The sequence below is a fragment of the Schistocerca serialis genome, chromosome 11 (assembly GCF_023864345.2).
Source record: "Schistocerca serialis cubense isolate TAMUIC-IGC-003099 chromosome 11, iqSchSeri2.2, whole genome shotgun sequence".
Classification (NCBI taxonomy): domain Eukaryota; kingdom Metazoa; phylum Arthropoda; class Insecta; order Orthoptera; family Acrididae; genus Schistocerca; species Schistocerca serialis.
The window spans coordinates 198,375,556-198,395,692 of record NC_064648.1 but is presented as its reverse complement, the minus strand read 5'-3'; the positions used below and the strand labels follow the sequence as shown (position 1 = coordinate 198,395,692).

General features: G+C 40.7%; 2 protein-coding genes across 4 annotated transcripts in view; one reads left to right on the top strand and one right to left on the bottom strand.

The window, feature by feature from the left end:
* The window catches only part of LOC126426822 (serine/threonine-protein kinase OSR1), a 523,270-nt gene extending 504,654 nt beyond the window's left edge, over positions 1-18,616 (bottom strand). The window contains exon 1 of one of the 3 annotated variants that reach the window (XM_050088845.1): positions 17,721-18,616. In XM_050088845.1, coding sequence (XP_049944802.1) covers positions 17,721-17,764 — 44 coding nt within the window. In that variant the 5' untranslated portion in view covers positions 17,765-18,616. The remainder of the gene's footprint in view (positions 1-17,720) is intronic. The other 2 variants (XM_050088842.1, XM_050088846.1) reach the window with 2 other exon arrangements.
* LOC126426826 (uncharacterized) overlaps positions 1-20,137 on the top strand; it is a 269,461-nt gene that overhangs the window by 183,308 nt on the left and 66,016 nt on the right. The window lies entirely within an intron of this gene.

Sequence of the window (20,137 nt, the reverse complement as noted above, 5' to 3'; positions counted from 1 at the left end):
GAAGGACGTAGGCTGCAGTACATACTGGGAGATAAAGCAGGATTAAGTAGCATGGAGAGCTGCATCGAACCAGTCTCAGGACTGAAGCCCACAACAAGAACAACAACGTACATTTGGTTCAGCTCATTTAGTTACTCGTAGTTTGGAAGGAATGGAGACTGTGTCTTATGAAGACGTCAAGCGAATTCTTACCTGCTTTTTTTAAAGAGCTGTACTTTGGGTTTATTTTTGTTGGGTTTGGATGTTACGGTATTTCGTCTCGCTACAAGGACTTCGTGGTCACTACACCTAGTGTCCTTCATGATACACTAGAATGTAGAGAGCAGCGGGCAGTGGCAACACAGCCTCTTCAGTCCCTATGTATCGTATATGGTACATTGAAATTTTATTTCTTTCTAGCTCAGGGAATAAAACAAACCTGCTACGGCTAATTGTAACATATACTGTAGACCATGTCATTTCGCTGCATTACTTGATTTCCTTCTCTGCATGTTCCCAGTAGCTCGCACCGATGCTTAAAAAAGATGCTCATTGCGGTGCCAGCATAGCTTGGAAAAATAAACGTAATTTCTGTTTGTTTTTACTAAGTTTGTACCAGAATGCGTTTAGACCCTGCTGTAATGTGCTAATAGACCATACACTATCGAATAAGTGATTGTTAATTTCATCACTACAACATAGCGATGTTTTGTTTTCGATGTAGCATTGGGACCACATTTGGCAACTTCTTATACAGGATCAGGCAGAAAGGAAGAACGTATTTTGAACAGATAGTATTTAGGCTCAGTGGGGGACTGATGTGGTTCAAATGGTTCAAATGGCTCTGAGCACTATGGGACTTAACATCGATGGTCATCAGTCCCCTAGAACTACTTAAACCTAACTAACCTAAGGACAGCACACAACACCCAGCCATCACGAGGCAGAGAAAATCCCTGACCCCGCCGGGAATCGAACCCGGGAACCCGGGCGTGGGAAGTGAGAACGCTACCGCAAGACCACGAGATGCGGGCACTGATGTGGTCACGTGCTCTGTAGCTCCGGCTATTTTGTTTACTCATAGACTGTGCAACATCGTGTGATTCCTTAAGATAGTTTTTTGCATAATAATGAGTTTATCGTTGCAGTTCAGCGTCAGTTTTGTCGCCATTTCAATCTTGCGCGCCGCCAGCAGTGGCTGAGCGGTTCGCGACCGCTACGGTCGCAGGTTCGAATCTTGCCTCGGGCATGGATGTGTGTGATGTCCTTAGGTTAGTTAGTTTTAACTAGTTCTAAGTTCTACGGGGCTGATGACCTCAGATGTTAAGTCCCATAGTGCTCAGAGCCATTTGAACCAATCGTTCCCACTCCTAACACCATTTTACATCGCACCAAATCATTTCACGTACGAGGAACAGTGATGAATGGAAACCCGCCAGGGACTCCTCTCTCAGTATTGTAACGGGACATCCTCCTCTAGCGCTGTTTTTCCTCAACAGCAGTTGTCGATACCAGTATTATTTTTCGAATTTTGGGCTGGTCGGTACTATCTCAGCTGCATTTTTGAAAACTTTCATATAATTTCACTCAGAATATGTTATATTTCAAGTTGAAGTTTATGAAAAGGAATTAGTTTGTGCTGCACTGAATGTACAGTAAAAATTATATTTTTTGAAACATTTGAAATTACGAATTATTTGCCATGTTTAAAATTTCTATTATTAATTACGCAATCTAGTACTGTTTACTATGTTTATTTATGGATTCACTTATGAAATAGTAATCGAAATTAATGGATATTCATTTGCCAAGAAAAATTGTAAACCCTTGGGAATATGGTTATTACCGAAGAGTGAAGGAGTAGTAAGCATGCCTTTGATGTGATCGGATGTATTTCTGTATTTTGGACGAACAATGCAATTTCGACTTTGTTAATGTGCAAATTCAAAAGATTCTATGATATACTAAAATGTGACAAGATATATTAACGTAAGAAAAATATTCTGCTACAACAATCTTCGAATTTATTTAGATCAATTGAACAATGAGGACCTAAAATGTGAGAATTACTGCTTCAAGAAACAGACCCCTAGACAAGAAGAACTGGAGCCAACTCCACACGAAAAGCTAAATAAACTAGAAAGTGTATCGTAATCTTCACTCCGCTCAAGTTTTTCATAAAAGACTTTGCTTATTGTGGACAATAGCTGCAACTAGGAAGGTGCGGGGAGATTACAGTACGCACTGCAGAGATTGTTGAAAGAGTTCGGAAAATCATACTCCGTAATCCTGGTCAATACGCTAGGAGGCATTCTGCTGAAGTGCGCCTCAGTAATCGTTGAGTAAGGCGTATTTTGCGTATTTATCTACGATTTCATAGCTACAAAATGGCCATGGTGCAACAATTGAACCCTACAGATCATGTACAACAGCTAAATTTTGCTCGAGAAATGGACGACATACTTGAAGAGAATAGAAGCTTTCGAAATGTGGTGCTACAGAAGAATGCTGAAGATTAGATGGGTAGATCACATAACTAAAGAGGAGGTATTGAATAGAATTGGGGAGAAGAGAAATTTGTGGCACAGTATGACTAGAAGAAGGGATCGGTTGGTAGGATATGTTCTGAGCCATCAAGGGATCACCAATTTAGTTTTGGAAGGCAGCGTGGAGGGTAAAAATTGTAGAGGGAGACCAAGAGATGAATACATTAAGCAGATTCAGAAGGATGTAGGTTGCAGTAAGTACTGGGAGATGAAGAAGCTTGCACAGGATAGAGTAGCATGGAGAGCTGCATCAAACCAGTATCTGGACTGAAGACCACAACAACACAACTTGAACAAAATGACAATGTTATTTTGTTTATGAGTGATGAAGCTCATCTTGATTTGAAAGGCATGGTAAACCAGCTGAACTGTCGTTATTGGGCACTAAAAATCCAAAACTAATGCACGAGAGACCATTACATAGTCCCAAGGTGAGTGTTCGGTGTGCTGTAACCAGTACAGATGTTATTGGTCCATACTTGTTCCAGGATGATAACGGGACCACTATGACTGTAACCTCGGAATGCTATAAACAGACAATCAGAGAATTCTTCCTAGCTGAACTAAGAAAAAAAAACGTATTCCTATTTGGCGAGTTTGGTTTCAGCACAATGGGACCACAGCTCACACAGCAAAAATGCCAGTGGAAGCTGTTCGGACTGTTTCTCGTGGTTATTTCCCGGTTTGGTGACATTAGTTGGTCTCTTCGTTCCCTAGACCTGTCCATGTACGACTGCCGTCCGGGGCAGCCGCGTGGTCTTAGGCGCTTTGTCACGGTTCGCCCGGCTCCGCCCCGTCGACGGTTCGAGCCCTCCCTCGGGCATGGGTGTATCTGTTGTGCTTAGCCTTAGTGTAAGTTAGATTAAGTAGTGTGTAAGCCTAGGACAGTTTCCTCAGCAGTTTGATCCCATAGGCAACGGCCTTGCCGCAGTGGATACACCGGTTCCCGTCAGATCACCGAATGTAAGCGCTGTCGGGCGTGGGCGGCACGCCATGCGCTGTTGCCAATTTTCGCGGTGCACTCAGCCTCGTGATGCCAATTGAGGAGCTACTCGACCGAACAGTAGTGGCTCTGGTCAAAGAAAACCATCATAACGACTGGGTGTGCTGACCACACGCCCCTCCTATCCGCATCCTCAGCTGAGGATGACACGGCGGTCGGATGTTCCCGATGGGCCACTTGTCGCCTGAAGACGGAGTGCTTTTGGTCCCATAGGAACTTACCACCACCCTGTGTGTTACCTCAAATTATGTGTATACGAGCATAAATCAAGTACACTTGATGAACTGAAGGAAGCAATTCCTGTGGAATTCATTCGGATTGACAGAGCAATGTTGGAGAGAGTGAAAGTCAACTTCCGAGAGTGGCTTGTGAAGTACGTAGCCGAAACGGCCGTCACCTGGGAGATGCTATTTTTACGCAATAATTTTGTAAACTGTCAACACCATCTGAGTATTATTCTGTAAATAAAATTTTTTTTGAAGCACAAGTAACGATATTTTTTTGAAAGCGTCCGCCACATTCCAGTGACGTTACTTTCATAACTTTTAGGAGATTAATATTGAATTTTCCGTATACTGCAATTATTCTAATTTTTTTCAATCATTAATAATATTCACTCTGAATATGTTCTGAAATTTTTAAGAACCATACCAATTTTTTAATTTTAGTAATTCAGTCTCATTTTTCCCAAGAACAACGTAACCATGATTTTTGGGTACAAAAAGTACCGACTGTCGGAACAGTCACTTATGTAATTTATATTCACGTCATACCCTCGATATTTCTACCGTATTTTCTTGAAATAATATTCTCGAGGGGGAACTTCTAAAATTTTTTTCTATGTCATTACTCGTTAACGAGGTCCAGACGCTCAAATTTACGATACATGCGCAGAAAACTGCAAAATGTGGTTTTTAGCACCGTCGGCCACAATTATCTAAATAAATAAACGCAACAAATGGTTGAAATTTTAACTGTACATGTAGGACAGCTACAGTAGGCACCTTGTCCCGATAGGTATACAAATGGTCATTAGTCCAGGGGCTATCGAAAACACTTGGCCACTTATCTGCGTGATTAATAGAACCTGAGATATGGCCTCCTAAAAAGTCGGCTTTTTCGTGCGTAGCTGCTGTGTACTTACGTGCCCAGGCTGATCTCTTACAGAAAAAAAAAAAAAAAAAAAAAAAAAAACGCGGATGATCTTAAAATTCGTACTCGTCCTCTTAAACAGCCGACAAGGTGAACATGAATCCGGTGAGCCAGCAAGGACACGCTACCTGGGTGATAACTGTGGACTTGTGCCCGAGGTTTCTGCGGTGGACGATCCCCACAGCCGGCCACCGACCACAAGTGTCTGCGTCTCGTGTATCAGGCAGGTCCGGCGCCCTTGTAAGGGATGCAGTAGGATGGGGGAAGGTCGTATGCCTAGCAGCTACCCAGACCTGCGCCACCGTACAGGAGAGCGAGGCTCCCGTGTAGCTGACGCGTCCTCTTCGGTCCTCAGCTTAGATTTTATCAATGAAAACTTGTATGTTGTTGTTCATTGCATTGTTCTTGGGCAAAATAAAACTGAATTAAAAAAATTAAAAAATTGGTATGGTTCTTAAAAATTTTAGCAGATATTCGAAGTGAATGTTATTAATGACAGAAAAAAATTAAAATAATTGCAGTATACGGAAAATTCAATATTAAACTCCTAAAAGTTATGAAAGTAACGTCACTGGAATGGGACGGACGCTTTAAAAAAATATATCGTTACTTGTGCTTCAAAAAAATTTTTATTTACAGAGTAATACTCAAACGGTGTTGACAGTGTACAAATTTATTGCCTGAAAATAACATCTCCCAGGTGACGGCCGTTTCGGCTACGTAATTCTCAAGCCACTCTCGGAAGTTGGCTTCCACTCTCTCCAACATTGCTCTGTCAATCCGAACGAGTTCCACAGGAATTGCTTTCTTCAGTTCTTCAAGTTTACAGCACAGGGTCAAAATTACACACTTCCTCCAGCCCAAGCAAACTGATCACATTGGTTGGTTCTTTAGCATGAGGTGTGGTCTACGATGGGCCTCGTTTGGGTTGCGAAACCACCATTTGTTCATGAGCAGTTATTTAGAAAACAAGGAAAAACCATGATTTTTCGGGTTCGAAAAGTACCGACTGTGGGAACAGTTACTTCTATAATTTCTATTCACGTCACATCCTCGAAATTTCTACCGTATTTTCTTGAAATAATATTCTCGAGGGGAAACTTCCAAATTTTTTTCTGTATCACTACTCGTTGCCGAGATCCAGAGGTTCAAATTTACAATACATGGGCAGAAAACTGCAAAATGTGTTTTTTATCACCGTAGGCCGCAATTATCTAAATAAATACAACAAATGGCTGAAATTTTAGCTGTATACATTCTTTAGACATTCATCTAGAAACACCATTTTCGTGTTGTTATCAAGACACACCCGAAAGACCACGATTTTTGGGTACCGAAAGCACGGATTGTGACGACGGTCACTTCTACAATTGCTTATTCATGGCAAGTCGTCGAAATTTTTACCGTATATTATAAGATGATATTCTTGGGGAGCCTTGGAAATTTTTTCGATATCATTATCCTTTACCGATGTCCAGAGGTTCGAATTTACTGTACTTAATGGACGTAAAATCCGGTCTGAGCTGTAAATGTGGTTTTAAATGACAAAGCGACCACATGGCAAGAGTTTTGGGTTCATCGAAACGGTTCTGAGGTTACCACACCGTGTTGTCAGTCAGCTATTTTCGCCAATAAAACTTTGTGAAGCCCTGTCTCTGTGTAATGGGCGCTTCGCACCTGTACAGGGATGTCCAAATTGCTACTGCAGTCACATGAAAGTGGGCTAAAAAGTGTCTCAACATACCTGAAAAGAACTTCAAATGACTGCCAAAGGGCTGGCCATTGTGGCCGAGCAGTTTTAGGCACTTCAGTCCGAAACCGCACTGCTGCTACGGTCGCAGATTCGAATCCTCCCTCGGGCATGGATGTGAGTGATGTCCTTAGGTTAGTTAGGGTTAAGTAGTTCTAAGTCTTGGGGACTGATGAACTCAGATGTTAAGTCCCATAGTGCTCAGAGCCATTTGACTGCCAAAAATTATGTGAAACTGGAAAGACTGCAAATTCAGTAAAATATTTATAGTAACAGTTTTGCTCTTTTCAGGTAGAAATCATATCCGGTCGTTTTTGATGATTGCGATCCATGAGCAAAGCACACACACACACAAGAAAAATATAAAGCTAACTGCTTTGTGTAAACCTTACGCACTAATGCGCCAAAACATTATGACTTCTTGCAGAATGACACTGGCAGAAGTGAAGCTGTGAGTACCAGGCGTGAGTCGGCTTCGGTAGCTCAGATGGTAGAGTACTTGCCCGCGAAAGGCGAAGGTCCCGAGTTCGAGTCTCGGTCGGGCACACAGTTTTAATCTGCCAGGAAGTTTCATTATGACCTCTTGCTTAATGGATTGTTTGTCCAGCTTTGGAACTAAATAAGTCACTGATTCTGCGGATCTGGGATCCGATAGCCTGTTGGTAGGATTGCGGTGGTATGTGGCATTTGATGTCTATGCACAGGTCACATACACTCATGCTCATAAATTAAGGGTAATGCTGATACATGATGAAACAACACTCTGGTGGGCGGTTTGTGGGTTTAAATCACTTCGAGGCATGACCATGCGGTGCATTTGACCTGAGGTCGTTGACCCAAATATTAATTTTTTCCGCAGATTCGGATAAGTCAACATTTGTAAAACTCTAATTCCTCTCCCTCAAACTCCACCCTATGGGGAGAGATGGAGAGTTTTAGTTTTAGCGAATCAAAATTTACGAAGTAAATAAGTATTTTTTGTTTATCCGTAACCATTTTCCACGCAAAAATGAGAACATGGATTTCCTTGAATTACTGTGCCAACTACCGAGAAGCAAAACAAATGTTTACGACAAAATGTATGTTGTTTTTTATGTACAATATGATTATGCAATAAAAAATGGGGGTTCCCATTTGAAATTTTAAAGTTGCCTCCCGCCCCACCACCAGGGGGCTGGCTGGGGTGGTGGGCTAATTTTAGCTCCAGCAGATGTCCCCCTCAAAAATAATCAACTTTGGATTCTACACATTTTTTCTGTGAAGCTTCTTTTTCGAGTTATTCTGGTTTGTCAACTTAAAATTTACACCCTATATACCAAAGGCTCAAAAATTATTATGAATTTACTTCTAATTATTACACAACACTCTAAAGGAGATTCAGAAGGATATAGGCTGTATCTTTTCCTAATATATATGTTATACAAATATATATACATCATATAACGACGAAAAGTTGTTACGAAGAATGTCGAAAAGTTCTTTACCAATTTGCTTCAGATTTTTACACTATACTATTATGAACATTCATATAGACCTAAGTTTCTTTTTTAATATCTGTAATATATATATACAGGGTTATTACAAATGATTGAAGCGATTTCACAGCTCTACAATAACTTTATTATTTGAGATATTTTCACAATGCTTTGCACACACATACAAAAACTCAAAAAGTTTTTTTAGGCATTCACAAATGTTCGATATGTGCCCCTTTAGTGATTCGGCAGACATCAAGCCGATAATCAACTTCCTCCCACACTCGGCGCAGCATGTCTCCATCAATGAGTTCGAAAGCATCGTTGATGCGAGCTCGCTGTTCTGGCACGTTTCTTGGTAGAGGAGGTTTAAACGCTGAATCTTTCACATAACCCCACAGAAAGAAATCACGTGGGGTTAAGTCGGGAGAGCGTGGAGGCCGTGACACGAATTGCTGATCGTGATCTCCACCATGACCGATCCATCGGTTTTTCCAACCTCCTGTTTAAGAAATGCCGAACATCATGATGGAAGTGCGGTGGAGCACCATCCTGTTGAAAGATGAAGTCGGCGCTGTCGGTCTCCAGTTGTGGCACGAACCAATTTTCCAGCATGTCCAGATTCACGTGTCCTGTAACGTTTTTTTCGCAGAAGAAAAAGGGGCCGGAAACTTTAAACCGTGAGATTGCACAAAACACGTTAACTTTTGGTGAATTGCGAATTTGCTGCACGAATGCGTGAGGATTCTCTACCGCCCAGAAATGCACATTGTGTCTGTTCACTTCACCATCAAGAAAAAATGTTGCTTCATCACGGAAAACAAGTTTCGCACTGAACGCATACTCTTCCACGAGCTGTTGCAACCGCGCCGAAAATTCAAAGCGTTTGACTTTGTCATCGGGTGTCAGGGCTTGTAGCAATTGTAAACGGTAAGGCTTCTGCTTTAGCCTTTTCCGTAACATTTTCCAAACCGTCGGCTGTGGTACGTTTAGCTCCCTGCTTACTTTATTCGTCGACTTCCGCGGGCTACGCGTGAAACTTGCCCGCACGCGTTCAACCGTTTCTTCACTCACTGCAGGCCGACCCGTCGATTTCCCCTTACAGAGGCATCCAGAAGCTTTAAACTGCGCATACCATCGCCGAATGGAGTTAGCAGTTGGTGGATCTTTGTTGAACTTCGTCCTGAAGTGTCGTTGCACTGTTATGACTGACTGATGTGAGTGTATTTCGAGCACGACATACGCTTTCTCGGCTCCTGTCGCCATTTTGTCTCACTGCGCTCTCGAACGCTCTGGCGGCAGAAACCTGAAGTGCGGCTTCAGCCGAACAAAACTTTATGAGTTTTTCTACGTATCTGTAGTGTGTCGTGACCATATGTCAATGAATGGAGCTACAGTGAATTTATGAAATCGCTTCAATCATTTGTAATAGCCCTGTATAATAGACACTACTGGAAAAAGATTGCAACACCAAGCAGGAGACGTGCGACATAAACAAAAGTTGGTAGGCGTGTTTCTGCACCTTCTAACAACCCTATCACACAAAGGCCAATAATTATGGTTGTAGTGTTGCTCACACTGCTAAATACTGCATTTTCGGGCAACAACTAAGTTATTATGTGGCAGGTGTCATTAGAGCACAGTTAATAAAGTCATTTCATGTAATAATGAATAAACTAGACACTCATCTTTTCGTGTTTCCCACGCTGGTCTCGTTGTAAAATCGTGGCTCAATCGTCGAAAATCTAGGTGGTGATGATTCCAAGCTCGGATGCAAAGATGCCTAGGTTTTATTGTGCTATATTCAAAAGTTTTCTAGATGCGCTTCACAAACCATTCTTGAATATTACACTTTGGCAGGACAATGGTGTTGTAATAATCAGCACTCCGAATTTAAGTTACACTTCCTTTTAATTGCTTTTATTGCAATATCACGTAACACACAAAACATCACTTCAAAATACAAAACATACTTGAAAACATCTTCCTCACTGTTAAAGTTCACATTTTATAAACTGGATACAATACGCGTCTTTCCAACATGACGTCCAAGACATGACTTTCTCAAGGTCCGACTCTCTAACAAACTAATAATCGCTTACGCGCCCAAAAATCAAGAGTTACAAGTACGTCAAAGATCATAGTGACAAGAGAAAGAATTCACATAAGAATAATATCATTGCAACATAAACATATCGATGTATCAAAGTACCTCTACATTAATGAAATCAAATGTGAAGATTGTCTCAGAAATATGTTAACTACTTTACGGAAACAGTATAATATTACTGGTATCGAGAGGTTCAGGTGAGCTGCCGTAATGGTTACGTAATTCAAGTACCATTACAACCTGAAAGAGGAGATCTGTTCAAATTTGGCGCCAGTCGTATAAGAGTGGGCATTATGAGGAAGCAAAACAGGTTTGCTTTAAAAACACGCTGTAACACTCAGGAGTGTTAGTCGTCTTTGAGATTGGACGTGGTGAGTTGATGTTAGTCAAGAATGCCTTTAGGGCGACAAAAACGCCGTTGTCAGCACTTCACTGAATTTGAACGAGGCTGTGTAATCGGGCTACGAGAAGCTGGATTCTCCTCCTCCCATATTGCAGAAAGACTTGGTAGGAATGCAGTCGCTGTACACGATCAGTTGGCCGTGGTGGTCATGATAACGTTCAAAATGGTTCAAATGGCTCTGAGCGCTATAGGACTTAACATCTGAGGTCATCAGTCCCCTAGAACTTAGAACTACTTAAACCTAACTAACCTAAGGACATCACACACATCCATGCCCGAGACAGGATTCGAACCTGCGACCGTAGCGGTCGCGCGGTTCCGGACTGAGCGCCTAGAACCGCGAGACCACCGCGGCCGGCTATGTACTTACCTTAGGTATTTAATTTACATATTTGTCACTGTGCCTATAGGTTATAAACAGTTCTGGTGGTTGGTATTTCCTATTAAGTAGTAACGTTTTGAACTGTACTTACAGGTCGCGTGGACAATTTCTTACATATTATGCTCCTGTTGCATATTTGGTGTTGGTCTTCTTCTTATGAACGCCAATTTGCGGTTTTTTTCCCCACATTCCACAGCACTATGAACTGAACGCTTGTTTTAATGCAATGTTTCGGTTTCTGTTGCCGACTTTCAAATGTTTTTGCCAAAGATCGAAGGTTATTGCCAAACTTATGAGTGTAACTACTGAAGTATCTGTGGTCTGTTCGTGTATGTATTTGTGTGTGCGTTTGTGTATGTATATGTGTGTGTGTGTGTGTGTGTTTTGGTGTGATATGATTTTTTTGCGCTGTGTGTGTGTGTGTGTGTCTGTATTTTGGTGTGGTATAATTTTTTTTGTTGGCTGTGTGTGTGTGTGTGTGTGTGTGTGTGTGTGTGTGTGTGTTTTGGTGTGATATTAATTTTTTTTGTGCTGTATGTGTGTGTGTGTGTGTTTTGGTGTGATATAATTGTGAATTGCAGAGTAATCGTGTAGGTGTAAATTACTTTCCACAATACACACACTACCGCCCAAAAAATTCCGAGAGCGATTTTATTCCTTGCGAATAATGACGTCACGCAGTTAACGACAGCTAAAAACAAAAGATGTGCATTTGTGCAGTGAGTTGTAGGCAGACAACGTTTAAGCAGTCAACGTGCGGGCTTGGTGCGTCAACATTGCCGTATCGCAAATTGCAACGGAGCAACATGCCTAAATCAAGAGTTGAAGACATTCCCTGGAGAGGAAAGTGTGTGCAACGTTTGTCCCGCACACCTTGACACTTGATCAAAAACAACTACGCGAGGACGACTGCCGCGACTTGATTGAAATGAAAAAAAGCGCAAAATTCCTTCTTGGAAAAAATCAACTCGGATTGCAGGAGGTGATGTTGTCAATAGGAGCCTACCACAAAACGACAAAGTGCAGAATGTATGTCACATTGTTCGCCAAGGCGGGATAAGGGACGTGTGTACTGCTCGAGTTGAACAACATGCCACAGACTTTCTGGGAGATTAAAACTGTGTGCCGGACCGAGACTCGAACTGGGGACCTTTGCCTATCGCGGGCAAGTGCTCTACCATCTGAGCTACCGAAGCACGACTCACACCCGGTCCTCACAGCTTTACTTCTGCCAGTATCTCGTCTCCTACCTTACAAACTTTACAGAAGCTCTCCTGCGAACGCGAAAGGCAAAGGTTCCGAGTTCGAGTCTCGGTCGGGCACACAGTTTTAATCTGCCAGGAAGTTTCATATCAGCGCACGCTCCGCTGCAGAGTGAAAATCTCATTCTGGATGCCACAGTAGGGTTACCAACGTTCTGTGCAGTGTACGCAAATGGAGGGAGGCTATATACGAGGGTTGGAATTTCAATAGTGGAAATTACTTATTTACAGCTCGTACAAAATAGACACGTGTTTCAAAGCTTTACTGACCTTCAAAGTTGTTGTTGTTGTGGTCTTCAGTCCTGAGACTGGTTTGATGCAGCTCTCCATGCTACTCTATCCTGTGCAAGCTTCTTCATCTCCCAGTACCTACTGCAACCTACATCCTTCTGAATCTGCTTAGTGTATTCATCTCTTTGTCTCCCCCTACGATTTTTACCCTCCACGCTGCCCTCCAATACTAAATTGGTGATCCCTTGATGCCTCAGAACATGTCCTACCAACCGATCCCTTCTTCTGGTCAAGTTGTGCCACAAACTTCTCTTCTCCCCAATCCTATTCAATACTTCCTCATTATTTATGTGATCTACCCATCTAATCTTCAGCATTCTTCTGTAGCACCACATTTCGAAAGCTTCTATTCTCTTCTTGTCCAAACTATTTATCGTCCATGTTTCACTTCCATACATGGCTACACTCCATACAAATACTTTCAGAAACGACTTCCTGACACTTAAATCAATACTCGATGTTAACAAATTTCTCTTCTTCAGAAACGCTTTCCTTGCCATTGCCAGTCTACATTTTATATCCTCTCTACTTCGACCATCATCAGTTATTTTGCTCCCCAAATAGCAAAACTCCTTTACTACTTTAAGTGTCTCATTTCCTAATCTAATACCCTCAGCATCACCCGACTTTACTCGACTACATTCCATTATCCTCGTTTTGCTTTTGTTGATGTTCATCTTATATCCTCCCTTCAAGACACCATCCATTCCGTTCAACTGCTCTTCCAAGCCCTTTGCTGTCTCTGACAGAATTACAATGTCATCGGCGAACCTCAAACTTTTTATTTCTTCTCCATGGATTTTAATACCTACTCCAAATTTTTCTTTTGTTTCCTTTACTGCTTGCTCAATATAGAGATTGAATAACATCGGGGAGAGGCTACAACCCTGTCTTACTCCCTTCCCAACCACTGCTTCCCTTTCATGTCCCTCAACTCTTATAACTGCCATCCGGTTTCTGTACAAGTTGTAAATAGCCTTTCGCTCCCTGTATTTTACCCCTGCCACCTTTAGAATTTGAAAGAGAGTATTCCAGTCAACATTGTCAAAAGCTTTCTCTAAGTCTACAAATGCTAGAAACGTAGGTTTGACTTTCCTTAATCTTTCTTCTAAGATAAGTCGTAAGGTCAGTATTGCCTCACGTGTTCCAGTACTTCTACGGAATCCAAACTGATCTTCCCCGAGATCGGCTTCTACTAGTTTTTCCATTCGTCTGTAAAGAATTCGTGTTAGTACTTTGCAGCTGTGGCTTATTAAACTGATTGTTCGGTAATTTTCACATCTGTCAACACCTGCTTTCTTTGGGATTGGAATTATTACATTCTTCTTGAAGTCTGAGGGTATTTCGCCTGTTTCATACATCTTGCTCACTAGATGGTGGAGTTTTGTCAGGACTGGCTCTCCCAAGGCCGTCAGTAGTTCCAATGGAATGTTGTCTACTCCGGGGGCCTTGTTTCGACTCAGGTCCTTCAGTGCTCTGTCAAACTCTTCACGCAGTATCATATCTCCCATTTCATCTTCATCTACATCCTCTTCCATTTCCATAATATTGTCCTCAAATGCATCGACCTTCAAAGTAGTCACCAGCGTTGTGTATAACGCGTTGCTGGCGATGTGGAAGTCGTAGGATGCTCTTAGCAGTGCCAGTTGTGTTGACAGTTCGAGCGGCGCGGTCTATTGCCCGACGAATTTGTAGCAGTTCTGAAGCGAATGCCGTGAAGTGTTTCCTTCAGTGTAGAAATCGAGTTGAACTCAACGAGGGCTTAAGTCAGGGGAGTGCACTTAGCAGCCCCGTCAGCCAAACAAATCAGTAACAGCTTTGCACTGTACGTGCTTGAGCATTGTCCTGCAAAATGATGGTCAGGTCCTGCAGACAGTGTCATCATTTCTGTCTCTAAGCTGGACGTAGGTTGTGTTCCAAAAATGACCACCATAGAGACAGAAGTGACGACACTTTCTGCAGGACCTGACCTTTATTGCATTCGACGCCACATTGGGCGACTTACGTGTCGGAGATGGAGATGAAATGATGATGAGGTCAACACAATACCCAGTCCCAGACCGGAGAAAATCTCCTTCCCCCAGCCGGGAATCGAACCCGGGCCCCTTGGCGTGGCATTCCATCGCGCTGACCACTCAGCTAACTGGGGCGGACTTTTTTTTTCAAAATATCACACTTCAAGGTCAACACATTTTTGCAGTTGATGAAACCAGTCCGTAGAGTAATGATGCCACTATTCATGACGCACTTCACAAACCAGGTTTCTATAATGTTCCACTGCTTCATCTGGTGATGAAAAAGTGATTCCACCTATTTATTCATTAATTTCAGAAAAAAAGAAAATATGTGCTAGGTCAGGGCTGTATGGTGGAGGGACCATGGTGTTGATCTCTAGAGCATCCAAACAGTCAGTTATTTTTGCAGTATGCGATGATGCGTTGTCGTGATGGAAAATAATTTTTTTACGAACTTTTTCAACAACTTGCGGTAAGCGGTAAACGCCCATCTGTGTACTAATCGGTTGTAATGGTCTGTCTGTCTTCTAACGCTATAGTAACAATCTAGCCTGTTTCAGAAAAAAAAACTAGCAAACGTCTTTTTGCCAGCTCTGCGAATTTGTCGGACTTTTGCAGTCCTAGGTTCTGTCGAATAATTCATTGAACCAGTTGACTTTTCTTTTCAGGACCATAACAATTAATCCAAGAATGATCACCAAATCAAATCTGAATTGCCGCCTTGGAATTTTTTCCAGTATTCTCCACCAGTCAACGCGTCATTGTTTCGGAATGAGAGTTGCTTTATATGGAATCCATCGACAACAAATTTTGCTCATTTCCGTTATTGTCTTAGTTTTGACTCGTGCCAATTTCCAATGTGATCCTAATAAATTCATAAAATTTTCATCGATGCCCTTCAGGCATTGCTCAAACAGAGGCAATATTTTCATCGATAACAGAAGTCATTGGACATTATTCACGAAATTCATCACAAAGAAAAAACCGATCTCTTTTAAATTCGCTGTACCAATTATATACCGTTGTCTTAGTCGGAATTCTTCGTCAAATGCATTTCAAAGCCTATCTTTGCACTGTTTATGCGTTAATGACGATTTAAAATCTCGAAAAAATCACAGCCAGGATGTGTTCTCTCGTCAAATTCATTTCTTGGCGCATAAAAAATCTTTAAATTATGGCAATTAACGAACTATTGGAGCAAATCAATGAAACAACATGACAATCAGCTTGCAAAACATAAGAAACTAGTCGTCAAATACAAATAAATTTCACTTATACTTATTATAATGGCATTCTTAAGAATCAAACAACAGTAGCAGCATTCACTCCATCCTTTGTTGTGCATACCCAATGCCCCTTGTTAACTTGATCTGGTTTAGTTCACATACACTTGACCAGCATTTAAGTATGGGCCAGGGAAGTATTTTTCATGTAATAGCTTTTATAGCAAATTCCAGTTTGCCAATATCTCACCGATGAACCACAGCCTGCTATTTTCTTGACCTACAATGGAGACTACGTAGTCATTCCACTTTGTATATGTACACACTGTAGGTCCAAAATTTTTGCATGCCACAATTGACTCTAGATGTAGCTCACTAATCCAGCAGTCAAAAGGTACGACATTTTACGATTCAGTAAGAGCGTAATTTTATACTTCTCTGCTTGTCTTCAGTCAGACGAGAATTTTTTAAGATTTCTTTTGATATTACTAAATATTCAATCAGGTGTGACATATTCATGGTAGTATTATCATTTGCAAGTGCTAGTCTATTCCCAAAGTTACAAAAATATGTAGATGTACGTTATGGTGGATATGAGTATCGTATCTCGGCCACAGTACAAAAGCAACCACATATTAGCACTAGAAGCTTAAAACAGTGATGACAAACAATTCTGTTTTATCAAATTTATTGTTTTATCAAACTCAATATTGCAAAATGGGGCAATTTATCATTATCCTATGTGATACTACCTCCGATTATTCACATATAAGCATCTTTGAATTTGGAGGTATTTAGTAAATCTGACTGATGTTACTAAATATTCTATCAGACATGACATATTCACGGCAGTTTGAGTTGTGTTTCACCCCTGCCGTAACGTACATTGCGAGTGTTTTAACTTCAGTCACACACAGTTACTGCTATACCCACTGTTACACGACTTTATGATGCTGATTTTACTATTAGCTGTTATAGTTTATGTTTATCCTCAAACAACAGATTTTTGTACTAGTTTGTCTATGCAGAATTTCGAATTACCTTCTGTAATATGTGTATTATAGCAATATTTATTAAATCAAAGATAAAAGAAAAAGTAATATTACAATTGTTCTCCTAAAATCTGTGACTGCCATTTTCAAAGAAGAATTATAAGATTATCAAACATTTCTTTCAACATGCCTGTATGTCACTCCCCTCATTCTATGTTTTACCTCCAGAGGTGTTTTTTTTTAAACTAATCACACACTTTCTGTATCCATATAGTTTTGATCAGTCACTTAACATTCGACCAGAAGGAAACATAACTACATAAAATGGAACACTGTAGTTGTGGTAGTGACAATATGGTACATCTTTTCATTCAGTTGTCTAAAAATAAGCTGAGAGGAAACAATGAAGAAAAACATATTACAAGTGTGAGATGTAGCTCAATTTATTCACCGAAACGAAGCCCTATAGAATACACACGTTTCTTCAAGTTTATGAATTGAATAAACAAATAAATTACAGCTGATTTTAAAATCTGGCACTGTACTAATTTTTGGTGCAGATTTTCGCATAAATTCAAAGAACTGAAAAGATAATGTACTAGTTCAATATTTCTGGAAAATGTTTGATTTGAACAGAAATGTGTTTGAGATAGTCCCTATCCGTGAAGTTTTAACTGCTGCAATATTAATGCACACTTTGCAGAAACGATAAGGAATAGCGCTGACTGAGTAAAAGCTGGATAGTCAAACAAGTTTGGAAAATTATTGAGAGACAGAAAGAGACTAAAATTGTATGGTTTCTGGAAAGCAAATGAATTTTTCTAAATAACTTTGTCAATTTTACCTGTATAAGGTAGATGTTAGAGGAGAAAAAAAAAGCTTTCAAATCTACCAGAACAATTTTAAGTGTCATTTTGACTATACAGAAACTAAGTAGATTATTAAGGCAATCTCGTTAATCTTTAATGTTTGTCTTATATGTGTCTGCTCCATTCCTCAAGTGGTACATAAGAGAAACTAGAAAAATTAGTAGGTCTCGAATAACTTTCTAACTGGAAATAAAGCTGGCATACTATACAGGAGAAAAAAATTAGTGTTTTTCATTTTCTATATTTATTTTTGTTGTCATTGTCTTACCTTGTGGCGAGGAAGGGCATCTTCACGATGTCTGTTGTTGACATTTTCTTCTTCTCCTTGTCGTTTTCCGCCAATTTTCTCGGTATAACATTAACCAGAGATAACACCAGTTTGCCTTCCAGTGGGTGCCCCCAGAGAAGCAAATGTTAACCGCACTGTTACCGAAACTAAAGCAGAAGACCGAAAAATAAAAATCTGTCCTGGGACAATGCGCTTGAGATGACGCCCAGCAAGCAACTCCCACGAGAAATTCTTTGGCCCCTCTGTCACCAGAGGTTTCCTCTCTGATTGGTCCACACGTGGAAGGGATGGGAAGCAGAGATAATGATGTGTCCTGTGACTGCGATATTAGGTCAAGGAACTTAATAGTTCGCACCTGTATATCTGCAGCGGCGAACTGGTAAACTCTTTGAGCCTTATTAAAAAGCTAATGTCTGTGGGGAAGTAACCGAGCAGCTACAAAATAACGACTGCAACTTTATCGTTAAGAAGAGGCCGAAGTTTGGAACGGCAATTACAAAACCGTTTCGATCGTTATTCACTTTTACTGCCGCCAGATTGTCATTCGTATGTCAGTTTCCTCTGTTTGAATAACGTTATTCAATCAAGACAGAAGAAATTTACCTACGTAAAATTGTTTGTGTCAAATATACACCCTGGCGAATAAATGTGGGTAGCGTTAACAAAGCCGCGGAGATTATTACTCTATTGAATGCATATTACTGAATTTATGGAAATATGTCAGCGTATGCTAAAAATACGTCTCTGATCACGGGATTCACGTGAGCGTGTAGAGGAAAGCGCACGAAGAAGCAATGTTTGTCTGTTTGAAACAGCTACTTCTGCAATTCAGTGCCCTCACTATAAAAGTTTTTCCTCTTTCCATGCGGTAAGTTCCTCCTTGCGATAACACGGAATAAATTCTACTCTGTTTTTTTCTTCAGAGATCGACTTTATAAGCGGTGATAATTAGTTCGCGCAAAAAAAAAAAAAAAAAAAAAAGAACTCGTACTCTGCCGGCAGTGCTGTTGCACAAGAATCTTTAAAACAAAAAGATAAAAAAGAAGGTTGCAAATCCACACACGTAATTTTCGTATTTCAGTGGGGCAAGAGAAAATTTTCTTGAAGTCGTGGGAAAAGATACATCTGTGGCAGTATGTTTACACACTATGTTTTTCTTTGCCGGTCCACTCTGAGGAAATGAACAAAAATGTCTTACTTTGAATGTATTAAAACAGATATCTGAAAAAAAATTATCGTCTAAATTTTTAAATAAAAAATGAGGAGGGAGATTATTGTAGTTGATCCTGCGGCAATTTTAATTAAGATATATTCTGAATTTCCAGCACTTTTTTTCCGATAGGAGCTACGAAGGCAAAAGTTTAGAACGACTTCTGTCACACACGGCTTCGCGCATATGACTTGAACCCTCGGGGAGACAGCGACGTGATTGTTCGCGAACTGCAGTAGACGCTCAGGCAAACCGTCACTTGTCTACAACCGCGGACGGAAGACAACTGACGGCGCGCCGGTCGGCGTGAGTGTTTTGTCTGCCCCCACCACGGCCGCCCGGTCCCCTCGCACTGGCTACGGAGCACATACACTGACGGAGGGCCCCATTCAACTGACCTTCAGGGTCAACGTCGGTTAATTGCCTGAAGTAGAGGAAGCCGTGTGTGGCACCTCGGCGACGGCTTTTTAGATCTAGTAAGTTCCACAAGGCCACGGCGAGAACAATTGCACCTCGCTATCTTCGTGGATTTTTTTTTTTTTCTCCCGAATATTAACCCTCGTAAGATCAAGGAAGGGGGATACCTTATGCCCACCTTTTGGAAACGTAGTAATCTGGTGATGTGTTTTATTATTTTCAAATTCTGAAAAAAAATTGTTTGTTCTACCAGTCTCCATTACTGTTTTGAATTTTTCGGTAAAAAGTAGCTCAAAATCTTTGGTCTTAGTAGTGAATGTGACTTTTTGCAACAAATGTCATTTTCTTGTTATCATGTTCAAGATCCTTCTTACATATCTATATATCATTAAGAAGTATGTTGTGAGTAAAAATCAATTGCAGTGAATGAAATTTGTATTTTTTAAAATTTATTTATGGTGGTCATCGAGTACACATTACGGAGAATGTGTTTGTACAGTTAAGATTATACTAAAAGATATTTTCAGGTGCAGGACCCTTCTTATACATAAGTAACTATTTAAAAAAGATTCTGTTAACAAAAATTCATAATAATTAGTAAAATTTGCTTTTTAAAATTTTTTATGATCGCCACGTACTCACCTCCTCGCTTGGCAGTACTCGTTATAGGAAATGCGTTCTTATTGCCAGTGTTAAATGGCACTTGAGGAGTAACTCTTTTTCTTTAAAACCTTACTAAACACATATTGTTAAACAGCATATTATTAAC